The sequence below is a fragment of the Clytia hemisphaerica genome, unplaced genomic scaffold, assembly GCF_902728285.1.
Source record: "Clytia hemisphaerica strain Z4C2 unplaced genomic scaffold, Clytia hemisphaerica genome assembly, whole genome shotgun sequence".
NCBI classification, from domain to species: domain Eukaryota; kingdom Metazoa; phylum Cnidaria; class Hydrozoa; order Leptothecata; family Clytiidae; genus Clytia; species Clytia hemisphaerica.
The window spans coordinates 1-24,419 of NW_027103529.1; the positions used below are offsets into that span (position 1 = coordinate 1).

Here is a 24,419-nt window from a genome sequence, read left to right on the forward strand (position 1 = left end):
AGTTTTATCTTCAATTAATCTATTCTGGGGCCAATCAGAAAAATAATTTTGACTTCTTTTTTAAAGTAAGAAGATTCCAAGTGCCTACATAAGACGACAGATAGACGATTATTCTGACACCATAAAAGTACCCACTAAAGCTCCAGATGCAGTTCGGTATTTATTGACAAAATGTTTTTTCATTTTTATACTTGTAGTTTTCGTGATATTGGAATAAAATTTTGCATTGATACTTGTTTATTTCATAGGATTGTCTTATACCCGCACTGCTTGCTAATGATGTATTGTTGTATTTGGTTTGATGCAAATTTAATGTACTTTAATGTTTCCTTTTTCAGGAAAAACATTTTCACCGTAGATGAATGTTTCAATAAAGATTTTCGGTATGAACATAATTAATTACTCAGTGTTTAACATAGAAAAAAGTGAAAAAATGTAAATTTTAAAATAATTTGTAATTTGAAAAACTTGTGATTAAAACTTTCTAATTGTTCCATGTACTTGAGGGCAAAATTATTGCACTTCATTTTCTTTCCAATCAGGCCAAGCTCACGACCGAATCTACCATATAAGTAGTTGTGTCAACGGATTAAATCTACTACTATATAAGTAGATTACAATCTTTTCACTCTACTTATAAAGTAGAATCGTTCAGGGGTAGGTTTAAATGATAAAGTCATCTGTGCCCTTATAGCACATTGCATGGATGGTTATTGTTTCAAAACCTTTTCCTTTTTATAGTTTTACATCCAGAAATTGGCATCTTATTAAACCGTATGTTCTCAGAGTTACTTTCAGAAATGACATAAATCTTTTAACTTTAATTGTTTATTAAATCAATCAAATCTCTGTTTATACACCCAACAATAAAATTCTTGCTCTCTAGTTCGCTAGTCAAACAATAAAAATCCAACATGTAAACCAAATTATTTTCATCACATTCAGACCTCAAGCATCAAATGGACTTAAAAAGAAGATGAAGGTAGTTGTTTCTACAATTTTAAAATTCAATTCATTAGCGGTTGATGATTTTAAGATCATTTTTATATCGCTTTATGCATAAGTATCAGATAGGTGAACGTGAAGATCGTTGAAAATATGGTCGTCAAAAATATGAAAGCTGAATTGAAATGATACACTGGGACGCGTTTATAATATGTTTTGATGTGACAACTTTTTTATTATAGGAGGCAGTTTGTATAACCTCAATTTTTTAGTATCGGCTCTCAATACCGTTTAATATTATAGTTGTCTCACTTGCTAGACTATTGGAATGATGGAAAAATTTTTTTTCAACGGAGAGAAATATCAGTTTCAACAAAGGCAAGTTTACTCACACGTTTTCTGCTATAACTTTCTTTCAAGGAAAACATTTGCATGGAGAACAAGCATGAATTCACGTCATCAAGCCAATATTTGTCATCTCATAGGTATATATTTTCATCAAATGTAATTCTTTACTTGCTGTAAAATTGAACTTTAAGATTATTATTCAAATGGAATATTAGTTACTAAGACTGGTGATAATTTAATTCATTTTCCCCAAAAAATACACATTAATGTCAATTATGGTTCTTCGTCCATTTCCCGCCCAAGTAAATTTAAGTAGATTTAGCAATGAGACACGTTTGATTCCTCCTGTTTGAAAATTGTGATTTTCTAGACTCGGACTTTGTATATTTTGTTTAGATCACCTAATACAAGTCCATTCAGAAGTGAAAGGTACATTCGAGCTTTTTTAAAAGTGTATACAAAAATTATTTGTCAACAATTTTACAAATTTAACTGGATAAATTTCGCTGGGATTTAATTGGCTATTTCACGAAATTTTAAGATTTTTCCTTGCAATAATTGTAGTATTTACTTATTTACAGGTTTCTGCCGTTGTTTTCAATGTCGCCATCTCCATTGTTATCCAGAGACAGGTAATAACTCTTTGTAAAGCTAACGAAAACTCACAATGCTTTGTTTTTATTGGTGTTATTAAGAAATTGAAATGCATTGATTTTTTCTTTCCAGTAGTGTTGTGGCGCCAATTAAGATTGGGATGCTTAATGGAACTCCAACGAAAAACAGGTAAACTTTTGAATTCCTTAAATATTTCACTACAAGATATATAACTACCTTAAAATATAAATACCATTTTTAATAACGTAGAATTTAATGTGAAATTGTGTTGATAATAATTTAAAACAGAAAACACAATTTTTTGTGACATTTTTACGACGTTTGTCTTAAGGTTTCCCTTTACTTTGACGCTTTATATGAATTATATTAAAAAATCATTTAAAGATTTGGCACTTCATTTTGAAAGAATTATAAGTACAAAAGAGTAAAAGTGTATTATTTTCATTTTTTAGCTTATCTTTATCAATTGGACATTTCCCATCTCGCAAATCACTCTTTGCTGATATGTGAGGACGCTTATTTTCACTTCAAGCATTTCATTTGACTTGGTGAACTAAACCAATTGAATTATTTTGATTTTAATAGTAATTTGTCTTTTGATTCTTAAATATATCTCACTCGATATTTCAATGACGATCAAAGCCGAAGACTAAATTTGGAATTTTAATAATTTGTTGTTTATTTTTAGTGACGAACAACAGGACAATTTTGGTAGAGAATTGTAAGTCATTCTTTTGGTTCATAATTTTCACACGCAAAATATCCATTTCTGGAAATTCTCATATTGATATATACAGCCCCTATTTCATATTAGCAAACGTATCAGTGACTGCTTTAAAGGACACCCTTTGTATTTGTCTATACTGGTAAACTAATTGCTGTAGTATGGTCTGTTATCATTGTCTGTACAGCGTTTCAGATTTCTCAAACAAACAAAAAGATGAAGTGCTTGCGCCTCACGTGTACACGCTCCTATTTTTTATCAAAACTCTTTCTCAGAGACATTTCACAGGAATTTTTCGCAATTGCAGACAATGAGTACACAATTTACTAACGAACGATAAACGTGAGATATACTCAGGTACAGGAGTACCTTTTATAAGCATACAGGAAAATCGGGCTAAAACAAAAACAATATTTCGTTTTTCAGCCTCAAATTATGCTCAGGCATATTCTTATAGAAAGAAATTCTCAAATTTCTCAATTTTAATTCATTTTCATTTCCAATTGTTCATTCACCATCAATGTCTACAGGAAATAAATCACAAAAGTCACCGTGACTTTTTGGGTGAATTCGCCATAATTCACGGTGAAAAGCTGCACTCGTGAAATATGATCACAGCTTTTTAACGTGAATAGTGGCGAATGCACCCAAAATGATTTTTTCCTGTGGTTCACCCAACCATTGAGTAAACTAACTCATCAACTGCAAAAAGCATTCTTATAAAAGAGTGTAACCACACCATACTCTAGAAAACAAAACTATTCCTGGAAATATATTATTTGAACGAAATGTCATTTTCTTTTAATTTTTCAGTGCTCCTCCAATTTCAAACCTTGTTGTCCAGGATGCAGTTGGCTCAGAATAGTGAGATATTTACTTCGTCTCGTATTTTGAACGAAATGTGACTTTTCCTATTTCAAATTGTGAAGGTCGAATGAATTATTATTTTGAACGAAATGTCGTTTTCTTTTAAATTTTCAGTGCTCCTCCAATTTCAAACCTTGCTGTCCAGGATGCAGTTGGCTCGGAATAGTGAGTTATTTACTTCGTCTCGTATTTTGAACGAAATGTGACTTTTCCTATTTCAAATTGTCAAGGTCGAATGAATTATTATTTTGAACGAAATGTCGTTTTCTTTTAAATTTTCAGTGCTCCTCCAAATTCAAACCTTGTTGTCCAGGATGCAGTTGGCTCAGAATAGTGAGATATTTACTTTGTCTCATATTTTGAACGAAATGTACTAGTAGAAGTAGAGTTTTTATACCACATCATACTACGAACCAGAAACTAATTATTCATTCGTGGAAATGAGTTATTATCATGAACGAAATGTCATTTTCTTTTAATTTTTCAGTGCTCCTCCAAATTCAAACCTTGCTGTCCAGGATGCAGTTGGCTCAGAATAGTGAGATATTTACTTTTTCCCATATTTTGAACGAAATGTACTAGTAGAAGTAGAGTTTTTATACCACATCATACTACGAACCAGAAACTAATTATTCATACGTGGAAATGAGTTATTATCATGAACGAAATGTCATTTTCTTTTAATTTTTCAGTGCTCCTCCAAATTCAAACCTTGCTGTCCAGGATGCAGTTGGCTCGGAATAGTGAGTTATTTACTTCGTCTTGTATTTTGAACGAAATGTGAGTTTCCTATTTCAGATTGTCAAGGTCGAATGAATTATTATTTTGAACGAAATGTCATTTTCTTTTAATTTTTCAGTGCTCCTCCAATTTCAAACCTTGCTGTCCAGGATGCAGTTGGCTCGGAATAGTGAGTTATTTACTTCGTCTTGTATTTTGAACGAAATGTGAGTTTTCCTATTTCAGATTGTCAAGGTATCAGTGACTGCTAAAGGACATAGTTAAGTATTATACCACATCATACTACGAACCGGAAACTAATTATTCATTCGTGGAAATGAGTTATTATTTTGAACAAAATGTCATTTTCTTTTAATTTTTCAGTGCTCCTCCAATTTCAAACCTTGCTGTCCAGGATGCAGTTGGCTCGGAATGGTGAGTTATTTACTTCGTCTCCCTTTTGGACGAGTTTTCTTATTTCGGAATACTAAGTATTTTCGTAAATGCTAAAGGACATTATCGTATAGTGAAAAATTTGAGCGATCTGATTGGCTTAGGAGGAGTGCATAAACTAGTTAATTTCCAAAACAAGTCCTAAAAGCAGTGCAAATAAGTTCAAAAATCATTGCGCAAATAAGATCGAAAAACAGTGCAAATATGAGAAAACTTTCAAAATGGTAGAATGCTAGGCGGTGGTTTATAACGTCAATTTTCTAAAAAGTTTCGAAAGGCCAAGCGAGCGTCAACAACACACCACAAAAACAAACACAAAGTTACCAGCTAGCTTTCTGGTATAATCTATCGGCGAGTTGATCAAATTTAATAAAATTAAGAACATTGGAATTGAAACATAAAGCATTCGAATTGTCAACATTCAGAAGTTAAATGGGCGCGTGGCGAAGGACTGGTTTCGACTGGTTGAGCAAAATGATACGCCCGAATTTTTCAGTATAAGAAAACCAGTTATCGCGCAATATGGCTTATTTTTCTCGTTCTTTTATTTTTACTGTTATTTTCACTCGACTAAAGTGAAAATAAGAATCAAAAATAAAAGAAATCGAAAAATAAATTCCATATCATATTGCATTCTGCACGATGCAATAACAAATAATTATTTTTATTTTATTTTTTACGTGGCCTGCTCGGTATTTTACGTGATACAATTGGAATGTATGCGTTAATATTTCAGGATAAAACCAAATAAATTAATCTTCCTTGTTAGAAAATGGCAAATACAATACTAACTGCTTTCGCTCAGACTCTACTTAAAAATATTGCCCGAGGTTAAGTTGATTCGTTGCGATGGACACCAATCTGTCATTATTGCGAAATATTCACATTTGAACCAAATTTTCCTTGAATTTTTCAGTGGTCCAGGATCGCTACCATTCGCTACCCAACATGTTGCTATCGGCTCCAAACGGTAAGTTATCCATGAGGTTACGCTTAACCTTGGTATGCGGGTATGAAAAACTGCCTCAAGGAGGGTCTAGGCCTGGTGCCCTTGCCTTGCATAGCCTGAGGTAATCTTGGTTCTGATTTCGTCTTGTCTTTTCCAAACTTTCTCTCAAATTAGATGCCAGTCAAAATACCCCCCATAAAAGTGAAGTTTTTCAGGGCCTTCACAAATGTATTCAGTAAATGGACAGGTTTGGTGGCTGACAGTTGTGAATAGATTGAGAGAAAAATAGAGAGATTGGGCTTTCCGGAGATATAATTTTCCTCTTTGGCGGCTGAAAATATTAGAAGATATGAGCACTTAGTTCATGTACGTTTTGGCGGCTGATACTTTAGGCGTAGAAATTTCGCGAGCAGAAACTTTCGCGATTTTCGCGAATTTTGGCCTTTTCGCGAAAGTAAATGTATTTAAAAATTCTAGGAAGGGCCATTCGCGAAAGTTTATGCTCGCGAAAAATTCTTCACAAAATAAAATCTATAAAACTTCAACTTTGAATAAATGTAACTTTTATGGCACTTTTTAGCCTGCTAAAAGACTAATAAGTCAAAGGACAAATGTTTCAAGCCAACCCAAGAAGTATTTGTGTCTCTAAGCCATTTTTTCATTGAAAATTCTCATCTTACGTCTTGATTCGCGAAAGTTTATGCTCGCGAAAAATATTTTTCCGTTAAATTCGCGAAAGTAAATGTCGTGAATTTCGCGATTTTTCATCCTCGCGAAAGTTTCTGCTCGCGAAAGTTTGTACGCCTAAAGTAGCTGGCGGCTGATATAAATAACTTGTTATAGCTTCCTAACGGATAAAGGATATAAGATTTTGTAAACTAGAAACGTACACTAATGTGATAGAGTTTATAACAGAAACATTTTTGGTGGCCTAACATGTATAAAATGTACACAAATGGCGGCTGCCTTGGTTATGAAATTGGGTCACTGAAATTTGACTTAAAGTTTTGGTTCCTTGTCAGCCTCCATAGATATATTTTTACCCCTTCTTTTAATTTAAACACCCCTGTCTCAGTGCCCCGGTGGCATGGTTTCAGTACATGATTTTTTTCAGTACATGGTTTCAGTACATGATTTTTTCCTACGTCACTGCAGTAATCAAATTTTTATTGCACTCATTTGTAATCATCCTAAATGGCTTGGGAATTCAAGAACTGTTTTTTATTGTCGCTGTCTTTATTCAATTAATCTCAATTCACAAATGAGTGCAATAAAAATTTGATTACTGCAGTGACGTAGGAAAAAATCATGTACTGAAACCATGTACTGAAAAAAATCATGTACTGAAATCATTCCACCGGGGCACTGAGACAGGGGTGTATTTAAATTACATCTAGTTGCACTTGCAATTTCAAATTTTCAAGAAATTTTTTGATAAAATGTACACAATTGGCGGCTGTCACAAGTTGAAAAAGCTCTATCTTCAGCCACCAAAACGTACCAATTACCTTTATATTTTGATGTACATTTTTCTATCTATGTTAAGAACAGTCTTTCCCCTAAAGGATTTTAAAAAGTTTTAATATGAAAGATAAATGTACAGAGCGGTGGCTGACATTTTATGAAACTATTTACGCCCTACAGCCGCCAAAAATGTTCCTTTACCAAAGAAAATTTACAGGGCTGTTTCTATTTGTATTTCTTAGCCTGTGTGAAAATTTGAAGCTGATTAGAAAATTTAATTACAGTATTTCAAATGACAAATGAGTTAAGCATGTTATAAAAACTCCAGTTAAAAAACGCTGTAACTTTTGATAGCCAAAATAAATGCTAAAATTTTTTTGGAAGTTTTAGATCAATCATATCACTATATTTTGAGAAATAATGCAAACAAATTACTTCGATAGAAAAATGATTTCGTCAACATAACCCCCTGTTTTTAACAAATATGATGAAATTGAGTTTGTACAGAAAATTATGGTATTCCTGGGCCCTATATCTTCCGAAATATCTATCGGCTCGGCCTGAAGTTTTGCACACAGACGTGTCTAAGGTAGAACTACCCCTCCTGTAAAAATGAACATCACGGCAACAGTAGAAAAAAACTAACTTTTAACCGCTAAAAACTAACTTTTAACCGCTAAAAACTTTAGCATTTAATTTGCCTACAAAAGTTACAGCGTTTTTTAACGCCACTGTCAATTATTTTGAGATACACTTTATAAAATATTTCGTACTAATATTTTTAAAAATTGAGATTGCACTGGTTAAAAGCAGCAAAAATTGCCTAAACTTTAAAAACTACGGTACAAAAAGGGGATTTTTACCCCCTGAATAGCTTAAAGTGAACATTTAAATTATCCAGAATCAATTTGACCGATTCAAACGTGAGATATAACCATATAAGCCATGCAAGTTTCCTTAACAAATCATTGTAGAGGTAAAAAGTACCCCCGGCACTTGGCTGGGCCGATCATTCCTATCACTAGGATAGTTAAGGATTCCAAAAAATGTATAATTAAGTCGGTGGAATGTTGGGTTAAGCAAAGTCGCTTATTTAAGAAGATATAAGATTTGGCTCCTGGACTACACCTTAGGTCAAATCACTGACCTAATCTTTCTTTGTAGATTTAACTGTTCACTCCGGTTATATTTACTTATGCTTTTTAAATTTCTTTTCTAGTCGCCGTGAAAAGAAACCATGCCCAGTTTGTGGATTATTGATCACTGAATTACCAAAGCATATGCGTGACGAACACACTTGGTCGACTATATCCTCTCAGAAGGTAACTGGACTCTTCGGGTTAAGAAAGAAGCCATCAGAAAGCACCACTAAAAATGAACGTAATCGCAAGATATGTCCATTTCCCGACTGCATGGCTGTTACAAAAAACCCCGGTGAGCACCTGCGAAGTAAAAAACATGACAAGAAAATACACGACGATGATTACAAAAAACTTTTAAAGATGTTTAAATTGTATGATCCGCAGCTTTTAAAACAAAAAGAAAAACTAGATGTGAATTCTCCTAGAAAGGAAGATGGAGTCGTTACAAAACGAAGCAGGCCATCGTTAGTGCAGAAAAGTAAAGAAAATCCTACAAAGCAAGCTGTCGATATGGAGATTTACCACGATCCTAGTTATTCTACTGGACACGATTTTGGTAAAGATGACATTACTATTCATCCTTTTGTTGATGATAACGATTCTGGGCAAGATACGAATCAAGAGACTGACCAAGAGACCGACTATGATACCGACCAAGAGACCGACCGTGATGCCGACCATGATGCCGACCATGATGCCGACCGTGATACCGACCATCAAAAAGCTGGTGATCTTGATAAAGATTTAGAGAACTTGATCCTAAAATTCGTAGACTATATGACTGGTCCGTATCGTGGGCGAAAGAAAAGATCCCTAATATGTGTTTCAAATGACGTCCGCAGGATCCTGAGAACAATCGAGGCCAAAGATCTAAAAGGTTTAGAAGAATTTGTTGCAACGGATGAATTGCTCCTCAAATATGTTGCTCTTTGTGAAAATAAGAAACTGTCACCAGGAACTATAAAAACGTATCTTGGCTCGATGATGGATTTTTTGCACTTTCTTGGCCACTCGTCAAAATGCCACAATTTAAACACCCCCAATATATTACATACCGAAAATATCATAAAAGATTGGAGAAAGAAATTAAGTAAGAAGTGTAAAATGTTCAGCCACAAAAAACGTGTAGACGATCGTGTTATGAGTGTTACTAGAGAGCAGGTTCGGAAATATGACAATGGACCTTTTAAGGCTAAAGCCACCAAAATCATTCACGAACATAGTGCAAATCCAAATACCCAAATTACAAGATCTCAACACACCATTGTCCGCAGTAGCCTTGTGGTTGAGATTGGCTTAGCCAATGCTCATCGCTCGGGAGTGGCTGTGCACATGAAGATGAACGAGTTCAAAGGATTCATTAAGAGTGAAGAGTTCATCAAAATTCCTGTCTGGGACCACAAAACTATTGAAAGTTACGGGCCCGCACCAGTCCATCTACGACACAATGCATTCAACAACTTAAAGATTTATGTGGAGAGAATTAGACCACAACTTAACCCAAGCGTGGATGAAGTGTTTGTTACGTGGTCTGGAAAAGCCCTTCAATTGTCTGATCCATCAAAATTTCTCCACTCTGCATGGAAGGATAGTGGAATATTCGATGGGCAGGAAATTCCCCGAAATCTGTGTATGAATCACATAAGGCAAACCGCTTCCACACGATCTCGTGAAGAAAATAACCCTCATACAAAAGAAATAGCGATTCTCATGGCACATAGTAAAAAGACAGCTGATATGCACTATGATATTTACGAAAAAGAAAAAGCTAGTTTGGTTGGTGCACGTGAAATCGAAAATATATTCAGAGGTGAAATCATAATATTTTTAACCCCTTGAAATACAGTTGTCGTTCACTATCTCCATGTAAACTTTTACTATTCTTAGAAAGCCTGTATATTTCGTGCAGTCTCGATTCTTTATCTCCAATTCGCTTTAACATTTTGTTCTCCTTTTAATCGAAAGATCAATCTTATGAGAAACAAAATGATCCACTTGGCTTCCTAAAGACTGCTTTCAATTAACTATGACGATTTTCAAGTCAAGCATTTACTCGGTCTTAACCTTTCTAATCTGTTTTTCTATTAGGAGAGACTCCAAAAAAAGACCACGACACTAAGAATAAAAGCCCGAGGAAAATCTGGAATAAGACAGAGGAATCGATTTTACGGAACGCCATAGTTGAAGGAACACCAGTTAAGGAGATTCCTGTGACGGCAACAACGAGGCAAATAAGAGATAAATTACGAAAACTAGGTCCTACGTCTGCTATTGATAGCCCACCAGGAAGTGATGTTCCGTTGAGTCCGACAACAGATGGTAGTGATTGTACTCCAAGCCCTAGGCGTCACCCTATTCATGTAAGTAGTAATTTGTATAAATGTTAAAATACGATAGAGATTACGAGTACGCCTTCTTTTTCTTAAAAGCAAGTATCTGTTCTCGGTCAAGCTCAAGTATAGTTGTCAAGGAATGCTTATCCCAGATGATTATGTCTTCTTCCTCATGAAAATATATTTACAGGAAATAGCTTTGAGGGGTGCCAAAACGAGGCTGAAACTTTGACTTCAAATACTGTCGGACTTGACTTAAGTTTTGCATGCTTATATTCCTTGTGTGAATCCCTAATCATTTTTGGAAAATTCAGGTTTTTGGTACTTGAGGAGTTTTTCGCGAAAGCGAGGCTACAACTGTGAGACAGCCTGGAGACTGAAACGAATTGTCGGATTTGGATGTAATTTTGAACCCTTGTCCCCCCCCCTGGTGAAACCGTGTGGGAGTTTTCTCATTTTGAAAATTTTGATTTTTAAAGCCTTGGGACGAGTTTTTCGCTAAAACGGCAGACTGGAGATGTCAAAAATTTTCCGATTTGGCTGAGATTTTGCACACTTGTTCCTTGGATGAATACCTGGTGGTGTTTTTGGGGGCCTGGGGACGAGGTTTTTCATCAGAACGAGGTTAAAATCTTTGGGGCAGTCTGGAGATGTCAAAAATGGTCCGATTTGATTGACATTTTGTGCACTTGTTCCTTGGGTGAATTTCATGTTTTCATTGGTTTTCTAAATCCGACAATTGTGCCTTCAAATTGTTTGAAAAATACTGAAGTTGAGCCAGATACAATTTCCTTTTATTATCTCAACGATTTGCAGCCAAAAAACATTTAGTGAGGTTGCTTAGTACAAAATATTGCACAGCAATACTTCAAATGGTGATAAAAGGCTGATATTTGGCACAGTTGACCCTTAGAGGGTCTAAAACAAGATTTTAAACAGAAACACTTTATTTTCTAAATTGGCCACCTGCCAGATGACGTCATTAGGTGACTGGGCAAAAAAATATTTTTTTTGAGAATTTTCAAAAATCTGATTGTACCAATGGAAAGAGCATGAAATGGATAAAAATCGTGGTATAAAACATGCCTTGATTATTTTTGGACCTACCTTAAGGTAGTGTCCTATAAATTAACCCATGTTCGTTAGTTCGTTCGTTCGTTCGTTCGTTCATTCGTTCGTTCGTTCGTTCGTTCGTTCGTTCGTTCGTTCGTTCGTTACCAGCTTTTCTCGATATTGGCTCATTCAATTTTTCTGATTTTTTACAAAGATGCATTACTATAAACCCTCGAATGTGACGGAGCTCGATTTTCGAAAAAAAAAAAAAATTTCCGGCCGGTAGAACCGGAAATGTCCCGAAAAAAGCGGCTTTTTGAGATTTTCTCGAGATTTTATCATTAGTTTTTTGCGATTTTTTTGCACATAGATGCACATTCGTACTGCCAAAAAGGTGTCGAAAACCGTTTACCGAAAAAAAAATTTTTTCCGGTCTATAGAACCGGAAATGTGCTGGAAATCGTCGTTTTTTCATATTTCCGTCACATTTTTTCAACTTACTTAATCGTTTCTTTACAGAAGAAGGTTCTTTATGATGATGCCCAAAACTTAGCATCGTTTGATTTGCAAAAAAGTCATCCTTTGAATCCGGAACTCTTTAAAATCGCCGGAACAGCCGAAAACCGGCGTAAAACGGGTTCCTTCATTTTTTCAAGTTATACTCGACAGATTTTCATGATTTTTTGCACAATGATGTAAAATCGCAATGCCCAAAATGTGACGTAGCCCAATTTTCGAAAAAGAAATTTTTCCGGCCGGGTAGAGCCGGAAATGTCCCGAAAAAACAGATTTTTAGATTTCTCGAGATTTTATCATTAGTTTTTTGCGATTTTTTGCACATAGATGCGTTTTAATGTTGCCAAAAAGGTTCAAAAACCGTTTTCTGACAAAAAATGTGTTCTGGCCTGTAGAACCAGAAACATGCCGGAAATCATCATTTTTTCGGATTTTCGAAAATCATATTCATATTCTTCATATTCTTCCTTACTGAAAAAGTTTCCGAATAGGGATTCTCATACTTCCGTGTTTTAAAGAATTCATTGTTACCTTAAACTTTCATTGTTTTGTTACATGTTCAATGTTCGTTTCATAATAAAGGTAGGTCCATAAAAGTATCGCTTGTCCTATCAAAAGTTATTACAATCTGAAGGTTTTAGATGACGTCATCACAAGCTCTTCTGGGGTAAAACCAAAAAAACTCTTAATTTCGGAACCAGTTAACCAAATTTGATGTTTTACACATGTATTCGCGTCAGAATTCTGCATTCTTTCTGATGGTAGGGTTGAAGTATGGTGAAAAGTATTCAAAATGTCTAATAATTGAAACGGTTTCTTCCAGTTTCTCAAGACAGAAAAACTAAGAAAAATTAAATTTTCGATAAAAAAAGGATTCCTCATTATTTGACGAAACCATTGAAAAGAGAATTAAATTCTGATGCGAATACATGTGTGTAAAACATAAAATTTGGTTAACTGGTTCCGAAATCATGAGTTTTTTGTTTTTGCCCAGAAGGGCTTGTTATGACGTCATCTAAAATCTTCAGATTGTCATAACTTTTGATTGGAAAATAATCAAGGCATGTTTTATACCTCGATTTTCATCCTCATTGCATGCTCTTTCTATTCTCAACAGTTGAGCTAGAATCTGAGAATGTCTGAATGTTTGTGTGTGTGTGTGTGTGTCTGTGTGTCTGGAGACTTCAAAAATGGTCCGATTTGGATGAAATTTTGCACACTTGATCCTTGGGTGAATCCCAGGGGGTGTTTTTTTCATTTTTTTCAAAATTCTCATTTTTAAGGGCGTGGTCACGAGTTTTAGCCCCAAAACGAGGCTAAAACTTTGGGGCAGGCTGGAGACTTTAAAAATGGTCCGATTTTCTCCAGGTTGGTAGGTTTTGACTAGGGATTTCATAGGTTTCACTCAGTTTTATCAATTTTACAATTGGGCATTCGATCTTAAAAGATACTGAAGTTGAGCCAGTGCGGTTAGCACGTTCGACAGTTGGTACAATCGGATTTTGAAAATTTCAAAAAAATATTTTTTTTGCCCAGCCACCTGATGACATCATCTGACAGGTGGCCAAGTTAGAAAAATAAGTGTTTCTGTTTAAAATCTTGTTTTAGACCCTCTAAGGGTCAACTGTGCCAAATTTCAGCCTTTTATCACCATTTGAAGTATAAATGTGCTAACTGACTACACTAATTCACAAATTACTGTAACAGATCCACTCCCTCAAATTTTTCCTTACAAATCTCTGTGTACAGCTCCACTGCCTTCAAATCGATATACTTTCATTTTATTATTTGAACGATTTGCAGCCAAATGACATTTAATTATTTGAACGATTTGCAGCCAAAGGACATTTAGTTATTTGAACGATTTGCAGGCAAAACATTCACAAATCTCTATGTACAGGTCCACTGCCTTCAAATCGATACACTTTCATTTTATTATTTGAACAGTTTGCAGCCAAAAGACATTTAATTATTTGAACGATTTGCAGTCAAAACATTCACAAATCTCTATGTACAGCTCCCACTGCCTTCAAATCGATACACTTTCATTTTATTATTTGAACGATTTGCAGCCAAAAGACATTTAATTATTTGAACGGTTTGCAGCCAAAAGACATTTAATTATTTGAACGATTTGCAGGCAAAACATTCACAAATCTCTATGTACAGCTCCACTGCCTTCAAATCGATACACTTTCATTTTAATATTTGAACGATTTGCAGCCAAAAGACATTTAATTATTTGAACGATTTGCAGGCAAAACATTCATAAATCTCTATGTACAGCTCCACTGGTTTCAAATCGATACACTTTCATTTTATTATTTGAACGATTTGCAGCCAAATTCACGAATTACTGTGTACTCGAATTTTCACTGACTTCAAATCGATACGCTTTCATTTTAATATTTGAACGATTTGCAGCCAAAAGACATTTAATTATTTGAACGATTTGCAGTCAAAAGACATTTAATTATTTGAACGATTTGCAGTCAAAAGACATTTAATTATTTGAACGATTTGCAGGCAAAACATTCATAAATCTCTATGTACAGCTCCACTGGTTTCAATCGATACACTTTCATTTATTATTTGAACGATTTGCAGCCAAATTCACGAATTACTGTGTACTCGAATTTCACTGACTTCAAATCGATACGCTTTCATTTTAATATTTGAACGATTTGCAGCCAAAAGACATTAATTATTTGAACGATTTGCAGTCAAAAGACATTTAATTATTTGAACGATTTGCAGGCAAAACATTCATAAATCTCTATGTACAGCTCCAATGGTTTCAAATCGATACACTTTCATTTTATTATTTGAACGATTTGCAGCCAAATTCACGAATTACTGTGTACTCGAATTTTCACTGACTTCAAATCGATACGCTTTCATTTTAATATTTGAACGATTTGCAGCCAAAAGACATTGAATTATTTGAACGATTTGCAGTCAAAAGACATTTAATTATTTGAACGATTTGCAGGCAAAACATTCATAAATCTCTATGTACAGCTCCAATGGTTTCAAATCGATACCACTTTCATTTTATTATTTGAACGATTTGCAGCCAAATTCACGAATTACTGTGTACTCGAATTTTCACTGACTTCAAATCGATACGCTTTCATTTTATTATTTGAACGATTTGCAGCCAAAAGACATTTTATTATTTGAACGATTTGCAGCCAAAAGACATTTAATTATTTGAACGATTTGCAGGCAAAACATTCATAAATCTCTATGTACAGCTCCACTGGTTTCAAATCGATACACTTTCATTTTATTATTTGAACGATTTGCAGCCAAATTCACGAATTACTGTGTACTCGAATTTTCACTGACTTCAAATCGATACACTTTCATTTTATTATTTGAACGATTTGCAGTCAAAAGACATTTAATTATTTGAACGATTTGCAGGCAAAACATTCATAAATCTCTATGTACAGCTCCACTGGTTTCAAATCGATACACTTTCATTTTATTATTTGAACGATTTGCAGCCAAATTCACGAATTACTGTGTACTCGAATTTTCACTGACTTCAAATCGATACGCTTTCATTTTATTATTTGAACGATTTGCAGCCAAAAGACATTTTATTATTTGAACGATTTGCAGCCAAAAGACATTTAATTATTTGAACGATTTGCAGTCAAAAACATTCACAAATCGCTATGTACAGGTCCACTGCCTTCAAATCGACACACTTTCATTTTATTATTTGAACGATTTGCAGCCAAAAGACATTTAATTATTTGAACGATTTGCAAGCAAAATATTCACAAATCTCTATGTACAGGTCCACTGCCTTCAAATCGATACACTTTCATTTTATTATTTGAACGATTTGCAGCCAAAAGACATTTAATTATTTGAACGATTTGCAGGCAAAACATTCACAAATCTCTATGTACAGGTCCACTGCCTTCAAATCGACACACTTTCATTTTATTATTTGAACGATTTGCAGCCAAATGACATTTAATTATTTGAACGATTTGCAGCCAAAGGACATTTAGTTATTTGAACGATTTGCAGGCAAAACATTCACAAATCTCTATGTACAGGTCCACTGCCTTCAAATCGACACACTTTCATTTTATTATTTGAACGATTTGCAGCCAAAAGCATTTAATTATTTGAACGATTTGCAAGCAAAATATTCACAAATCTCTATGTACAGGTCCACTGCCTTCAAATCGATACACTTTCATTTTATTATTTGAACGATTTGCAGCCAAAAGACATTTAATTATTTGAACGATTTGCAGGCAAAACATTCACAAATCTCTATGTACAGCTCCACTGCCTTCAGATCGATACACTTTCATTTAATTATTTGAACGATTTGCAGCCAAAAGACATTTAATTATTTGAACGATTTGCAGGCAAAACATTCACAAATCTCTATGTACAGCTCCACTGCCTTCAGATCGATACACTTTCATTTTATTATTTGAACGATTTGCAGCCAAAAGACATTTAATTATTTGAACGATTTGCAGGCAAAACATTCACAAATCTCTATGTACAGGTCCACTGCCTTCAAATCGATACACTTTCATTTTATTATTTGAACGATTTGCAGCCAAAAGACATTTAATTATTTGAACGATTTGCAGCCAAAGACATTTATTTTTGAACGATTTGCAGGCAAAACATTCACAAATCTCTATGTACAGCTCCACTGCCTTCAAATCGATACACTTTCATTTAATTATTTGAACGATTTGCAGCCAAAGACATTTAATTATTTGAACGATTTGCAGCCAAAAGACATTTAATTATTTAAACGATTTGCAGGCAAACATTCACAAATCTCTATGTACAGTCCACTGCCTTCAAATCGATACACTTTCATTTAATTATTGAACGATTTGCAGCCAAAAGACATTTAATTATTTGAACGATTTGCAGGCAAAACATTCACAAATCTCTATGTACAGGTCCACTGCCTTCAAATCGATACACTTTCATTTTATTATTTGAACGATTTGCAGCCAAAAGACATTTAATTATATGAACGATTTGCAGGCAAAACATTCACAAATCTCTATGTACAGGTCCACTGCCTTCAAATCGATACACTTTCATTTTATTATTTGAACGATTTGCAGCCAAAAGACATTTAATTATTTGAACGATTTGCAGGCAAAACATTCACAAATCTCTATGTACAGGTCCACTGCTTTCAAATCGATACACTTTCATTTTATTATTTGAACGATTTGCAGGCAAAACATTCACAAATCTCTATGTACAGGTCCACTGCCTTCAAATCGATACACTTTCATTTTATTATTTGAACGATTTGCAGCCAAAAGACATTTAATTATTTGAACGATTTGCAGCCAAAAGACATTTAATTATTTAAACGATTTGCAGGCAAAACATTCACAAATCTCTATGTACAGCTCCACTGCCTTCAAATTGATACACTTTCATTTAATTATTTGAACGATTTGCAGCCAAAAGACATTTAATTAATTGAACGATTTGCAGTCAAAAGACATTTAATTATTTAAACGATTTGCAGCCAAAAGACATTTAATTATTTGAACGATTTGCAGGCAAAACATTCACAAATCTCTATGTACAGGTCCACTGCCTTCAAATCGATACACTTTCATTTTATTATTTGAACGATTTGCAGCCAAAAGACATTTAAATATTTGAACGATTTGCAGGCAAAAGACGTTGAATTATTTGAACGATTTGCAAGCAAAATATTCACAAATCTCTATGTACAGGTCCACTGCCTTCAAATCGATACACTTTCATTTTATTATTTGAACGATTTGCAGCCAAAAGACATTTAATTATTTGAACGATTTGCAGGCAAAACATTCACAAATCTCTATGTACAGGTCCACTGCCTTCAAATCGATACACTTTCATTTTATTATTTGAACGATTTGCAGCCAAAAGACATTTAATTATTTGAACGATTTGCAGTCAAAAGACATTTAATTATTTGAACGATTTGCAGGCAAAACATTCACAAATCTCTATGTACAGCTCCACTGCCTTCAAATCGATACACTTTCATTTAATTATTTGAACGATTTGCAGCCAAAAGACATTTAATTATTTGAACGATTTGCAGCCAAAAGACATTTAATTATTTAAACGATTTGCAGGCAAAACATTCACAAATCTCTATGTACAGGTCCACTGCCTTCAAATCGATACACTTTCATTTAATTATTTGAACGATTTGCAGCCAAAAGAAATTTAATTAATTGAACGATTTGCAGTCAAAAGACATTTAATTATTTGAACGATTTGCAGGCAAAACATTCACAAATCTCTATGTACAGCTCCACTGCCTTCAAATCGATACACTTTCATTTTATTATTTGAACGATTTGCAGGCAAAACATTCACAAATCTCTATGTACAGGTCCACTGCCTCACGAATTACTGTGTACTCGAATTTTCACTGACTTAAAATCGATACACTTTCATTTTGTCGTTTGAACGATTTGCAGCAAAAACATTCAAAAACCTCTGTACACAGCTTTAAATCGTTACCATTATATCGATATATATCGTGTACACAGAGATGTGTGAATGTTTTTTTTGCTGCAAATCGTTCAAATAATCAATTGAAAAGGGTATCGATTTTAAGAAAGTGAAATTTTGGGTAATTTTTAAATGCTTTTTGACCGCAAATCGTTCGACTAATAAAATGAAAGTGTATCGATTTGAAGGCAGTGCAGCTGTGCACAGTAATTTTTGAATGTCTTTTTTTATCAATTTGGTTTAAGGTCTGAACTCACTTCACCTCTATGGATCTTCTTGTGAGCCAGCCCATCACCTAGGGCGATTAGCAACGCGAGAGGCTACCTCGCTACGTGATCCATACGTGGGGCTCGAACCCAGAACCTTCCGATCAGGAGGCGAGCGCTCTACCACTGGACCACACCCCCCCCCCAAATTTTGGCTGCAAATCGTTCAAATAATAAATGAAGGTGTAAATCGATTTGAGGCAGTGGATCTGTTACAGTAATTTGTGAATGCTTTATGGCTTCAAATCGTTCAGATAATAAAAGGAAAGTGTATTGTATCGATTTTAAGAAATTGAAAATTGGGGTACACAGTGATTTGTGGATATTTTTTGGCTGCAAATCGTTCAAACGACAAAATGAAAGTGTATCGATTTGATTTGAAGTCAGTGAAAATTGGAGTACACATTAAATTGTGAATGTTTTCGGCTGCAAATCGTTCTAATGATAAAATGAAAGTATATCGATTTTAAGGAAGTGGAAATTTGGTTAATTTTTGCATGATTTTTGGCTGCAAATCGTTTAAATAATGTAATGAAAGTGTATATCGATTTGATGGGAGTGGAGCCTGTACACAGTAATTTGTGAATGTTCTTTTCTGCAAATCGTTCAAAGTCGTTCAAATAATAATGAAACTGTATCGATTTGAATGTAGTACAAACTGGCTGCAAAGAAACTTGTTATTGTTTTTTGGGTGAAAATCAGTAACGATGATACCTTTAGATTTCATCTAAATTTCTGATTACCGAAAGTGTTACCATAGTTTCTATTGAAAACTCTACTGTATTAGTGTTGGTTAGGTCATTAAATAAAAGTTCAGGAAAGGCGGCTCGCCATCAGTAACGTGGTGGCAGAGGGAAGCGGACTTTTTTGAAGGGGCGCCGTAGTAGCTCTTTAGCATCTGATTTCAGCACCCCTATCCCTTCAAGGCGCCCTTTTACTTTTCGTTTTGGTCAAATCCAATCTCTATATTGTGAATTTTTTTCGCTCGCTTCGCTTGGCTCAAAAGAATCTTAATCATCATGAAAGCAGTCAAAAAAGTCCAAATGTTTTTTTGCTTTGACTATAGAGAATTATAATCGAAGAAAGAACATTTATACGTGGTTGCATTTTGTTGTTCCACTCAAATCTTTTCGTGCTCGCTTCTCTCGCATTTCAATGTCATCGCAATCCGCTCTCCGCATTCCTTTTCAATAGAAAAATTTCTAAAAATCTTGTTGATGTTTTAAAAACCGAAAATCCAAAACACTGTAAACTAAAAAGGCAGTGTCCGAATTCTCCATAGAAAGCTGGAAAATGGGGACGCCAAATAGGCCAACCGGGGCGCCAAAAGCTCAAATTCAACTTTTGCCTCCCCAGCCTCGACCTAGCCACCACGCTACTGATCGACATGTAAATTTTACGGTTTCTGCATGCTTAGACGATAAAATGAAAAGAAAACCGTTTTTCGCTGATTGTTGCTTCAATTTTCTAAATTAAGAGTCATTTTTTTTCCAATATTAAATTGATATTTAATTGATTTCCGATATGAAATTGTTTCTGAAATCGAGTAAAATCAAAATTAAGTTGAGTTCCAGTTCTCCATAAAATGGTGATGTTATATTGCTAGAATCGCTATAAATTCTGAGTAGGAGAATATAAGTAATTTTTAATATAAGCGAGGTCTACCCATTGAGTTTAAAGCCCGAAGGGCTAGAGTCGAATCTCCTGGAAGGGAAATGATGCCACTTATTTCCCATCCTTAACGCGCTCCCCGCGTGGTTTTTACACAAACGCCGGATTGAAAGTAAAATATATCGCCAGATTTCGAAAAATGTGCTGCTCAAAAACAAAGAAACTACTAGATTCAATCCGTCGTCGTGATTGTGGCGCTAATCTTAAGGTTTCAGTTTTTCTTACCTGGGAAGGGTTAAAGATTCTACTCTAGCCCTTCGGGATTTAAACTCAATGGGTTTACCCATAATATCCCTAAATCTTACTCACAATTAAAGTCTATTTCAAATTAGCTGGCAGTAAAATTTCAAATGCTTGTATTTTCTGATAGGCTTTGAATTAGATAGCTATTTTGTGCGCGTTGAAAAGATAATCGTGAGTGGGATATTATCAAATAAAAACATTCAAAAAACTTTTGAAAATGAAGATGAAAAATGAAAAAGAAAAAAGTCAACTCCCGGTACAATTGCGATATATCTCCAAAAAAATTATTCAGGCAAAAGATATGGCTCAAAGTTTATCACTGATTGACTCTGAAAAACACCAAAAAACAGCGAAAAACAGCCTTTTTTACAGTAAATTACCTGAAGACTTTGTGTCCTATCTTTTGACTGAATAATTTTTTTGGAAAAATTTTTTCACGGTGATGATGTTCTAAGATTAAAGAATTAACTTTGTGAAAATGGTAATTATATCACAATTGTACCAGGAGTTGACTTTTTGGACCTACCTTAAGGTAGTCCTTTAAATTAACCCTTGTCCGTCCGTCCGTTCGTTCGTCTGTTCGTCCGTCTGTTACCAGCTTTTCTCGAGATTGGCTCATTAGTTTTTTCTGATTTTTCGCACAATGATGCAAAATGGCAATGCCCAAAATGTGACGGAGCCCGATTTTTGAAAAAAAAATTTTTGGGCAAATTTGGGCCAAAAACTGCCTAAAAATAGGGTTTTTCTTTTTTCGCGATTGGCATTTTTTTCTGATTTTTTGCACGATGATGCAAAATGGTAACTTTCGAAATGTGGCGAAGCCTAATTTTCGAAAAGAAAAGTTTTTCCGGCCGAAAATGTCAGAAATATGCCGGAAAAACCGGTTTTTTGGCATTTTCTCGAGATTTCATCATTAGCTTTTTCTGATTTTTTTGCACAAAGATGCGTATTCCACTAACGTTTTAATTATTTTCACTTTTCTATTTCTTCTAATTTTTGCAGTCTAAATTGTCTTACTATTTTTGCCATTTTTCCTATTTTCATCTGATGTTAATCATTAGGTAGGTCCATTCAGCATGTTGCTCGTTTCTTTTTCATTTTCAGTTTCAAAAATTTTTTGAATTTTTTTATTTGATAATATCCCACTCACAATTATCTTTTCAACGCGCACAAGATCGCTATCTAATTCAAAGCCTATCAGAAAATACAAGCATTTGAAATAGACTTTAGATCTTTAACCAAAGAAATCAGTCTTAACTGAAATGAAAGTCCCTTAAGAGCTCTGACCATAGTGGAAAATCATTTTCAGAATTTGAAAATAAAACCTTATGTTTTCGCTTCTTTGGCATGTTTAGGAACAGACTGCTTTTGAAAAATTACCTTAAAATAAAACGTCATAACGACGTTTGTTATTCATATACTTTTTACAAAAAATGCTTAATCTTTTTTAATTGGAATTTTTTTCAAATTATTCACAGATAAATGCACAATTTTAAATTTTTCGAAAATTTTTTCTTAATCCACTTTTCAAAAGTTATATCAATTTATATGAGAGAAAATAGGGTGAAAAATTGAAGAAAAAGCACTATTTTGAAGATTTTGAGACAAAGAAGCCATGACAAAAATTTTCCGAAAATCTATTTTTAGTTCCTTAGTAGACACATCACCTGAGCCAAAAATTTTTCCAAAAAGTTTTCTTTTCGTCGAGAATAAGGTCCTCAAAGTTGAAATATACTCTTCTTCGCAAAAGTCTTCAATTTCTTTTTCATGAAACCTTTTCCTTCCGATTTTTACATTTTTAGACGCACAAGGTACACTTAAAATGGTCTATATAATGCACAAATTAACACTGGTGCATACCAAAATACGAAAATTCACTATGGACAGAGCCCTTAAGGGTTAGATCTTAGATGTTTAGGACGAGATAATGACGAACCGCATTTCAATGAGTTGTTTTCTATTCCCTTTCAGTTCTCTGTCTGTTCATCTCCAAAGTCTGATTTTTTACTACTGAAAATGAAAATGAAGTAAAAGAACCCTAGGCAAGGTCTGGGTTTTTTTTTGAAAATTTTGATAAAAGAATGGCCTTTTCGCTGGTCTGTGTTCTTCAAAGCTAGAATCCAGGTGGGATTAAGCCCCAGGCATGTGTTTTTTGGGTTTGCAAAATGGAACATACTGCATACTGGCAGAGTATTTCTAAAGCCTCGTTTTTTTTAATTCTGGGCCGAAAATGGCCAATTCTCAGGCCCGCGTTTTTGTGTTGAACCTTTTTCGGGGTGGGTTTTTTCTATATTGGAAAATTTGAATAAAAGTAAATTACCTACCTGGCCTGTGTTTTTGGGGTGTAAAAAGACCATTTCTCTATTCATGATATGCATCACTACAATGTCTTCTGACATTACATCCGTACCCAACAGGTGATTGGTTGCAAGTGACGTATTGACTGATTTTACGTCACTTACAACCAATCAGCTGTGGGGTCTATGATGTAATGCCAGAAGACATTGTAGTGATGCATATCATGAATATTGGAAAATTAAGTGAAAGTAAAGCAACGATACAGTATATATTATACAGGCCATTTTCAAGGCCTTGTATTTGATGGATTGTTGTATTTAAGTGCTGTCAATCACTGATGACATAAGTATATACAGTGCAGTATGTCCGTAACAAAGCAAAATCCTCAAAAAATCTTGTCATGATAAATGACCTACGTTGATTATTATTCTCTTACAAACCTAATTAAATTGTCTGGGGAATTAGATATCTTTTGAATAAGCAAAAAAATTCTAGCATGCAATCGTTAATTCAAATCCCATAAGGCTAAGAATTTTGAGGATTTTAGGTATCAATTTGTGGTCGTTTTTTACGGACACACTGTACAGGTCAGCCTGGTTCCGGGTGGATCTATTTGACACCGAGTTTAGTAATTTTTAATATCGCTATTTTTCTTACATACAGGAACCAGGAACACGGGTCAGCTTGTGGATGCCCCCTGATTACCTTTATCTACGGCAACACGGTAAAATGTTCATTGATAAAAGTGTTAAAATGAATGAAGAAACAACAAAATGTCTGGGTTATCTCTATGATAAATACTCACTCACCCAAATCAGAGTGAGAGTTGCGTACGAAAGAATTCTGGAAACTAATGAGAAGAAGAAAAAAAGAAGGCAAAATGACTTGTTTATTGTACCGGTTAACATTATCGCAATAAATCTGTACAGGAGCATTCCATGAGATGCCACACGCGTAACGAAGTTTCTTTGATTTGTAAAGTGGTTGATTTGTAAAAGGGTCTGAAATTAAAACCAAATTTTAAGGCTATTCTGTTTAATACGAACTAATTTTTAATACAAAAAGTTTCTTTGAAAAATTTCAAATGTCATTTTTGTTACGTGTGTGCCACCAACTCACGTTGGAATGTACTGTGAGTGTCTCGGTTGGGCTTTCTGTGAAATACAACCTGTGAAAGCAAAATGGAGAATTCCATTCGGGCAGACTGTCAGCAATAACAAACATTGTTAAATGTTATTATCTTAAGCAACTTTCAAAAACATCTGAGATGGAGAA

General features: G+C 34.5%; 1 protein-coding gene across 1 annotated transcript; it reads left to right on the forward strand.

Moving 5' to 3' along the window:
* Window positions 1-72: 72 nt before the first annotated feature.
* LOC136799667 (uncharacterized) lies at window positions 73-24,086 on the forward strand. The gene is made up of 17 exons (XM_067056383.1): window positions 73-156; window positions 339-383; window positions 742-774; window positions 946-982; window positions 1,366-1,430; window positions 1,690-1,722; window positions 1,875-1,925; window positions 2,020-2,076; window positions 2,361-2,414; window positions 2,597-2,629; window positions 3,446-3,496; window positions 4,192-4,242; window positions 4,604-4,654; window positions 5,589-5,642; window positions 8,305-10,037; window positions 10,316-10,587; window positions 23,808-24,086. Exons 4-17 carry the CDS (start codon window positions 977-979, stop codon window positions 24,084-24,086), a joined length of 2,790 nt encoding a protein of 929 aa, XP_066912484.1. The 5' UTR covers window positions 73-156; window positions 339-383; window positions 742-774; window positions 946-976.
* Window positions 24,087-24,419: the final 333 nt, after the last annotated feature.

What these genes read in the sequence shown, in the direction of transcription:
- LOC136799667 (XM_067056383.1), top strand. An exon ending in CAATATTTGTCATCTCATAG is followed by an intron (nt 1,431 to 1,689) that starts GTATATATTTTC and finishes TATTTTGTTTAG; the next exon opens with ATCACCTAATACAAGTCCAT. An exon ending in GATGCAGTTGGCTCGGAATA is followed by an intron (nt 4,243 to 4,603) that starts GTGAGTTATTTA and finishes TTAATTTTTCAG; the next exon opens with TGCTCCTCCAATTTCAAACC.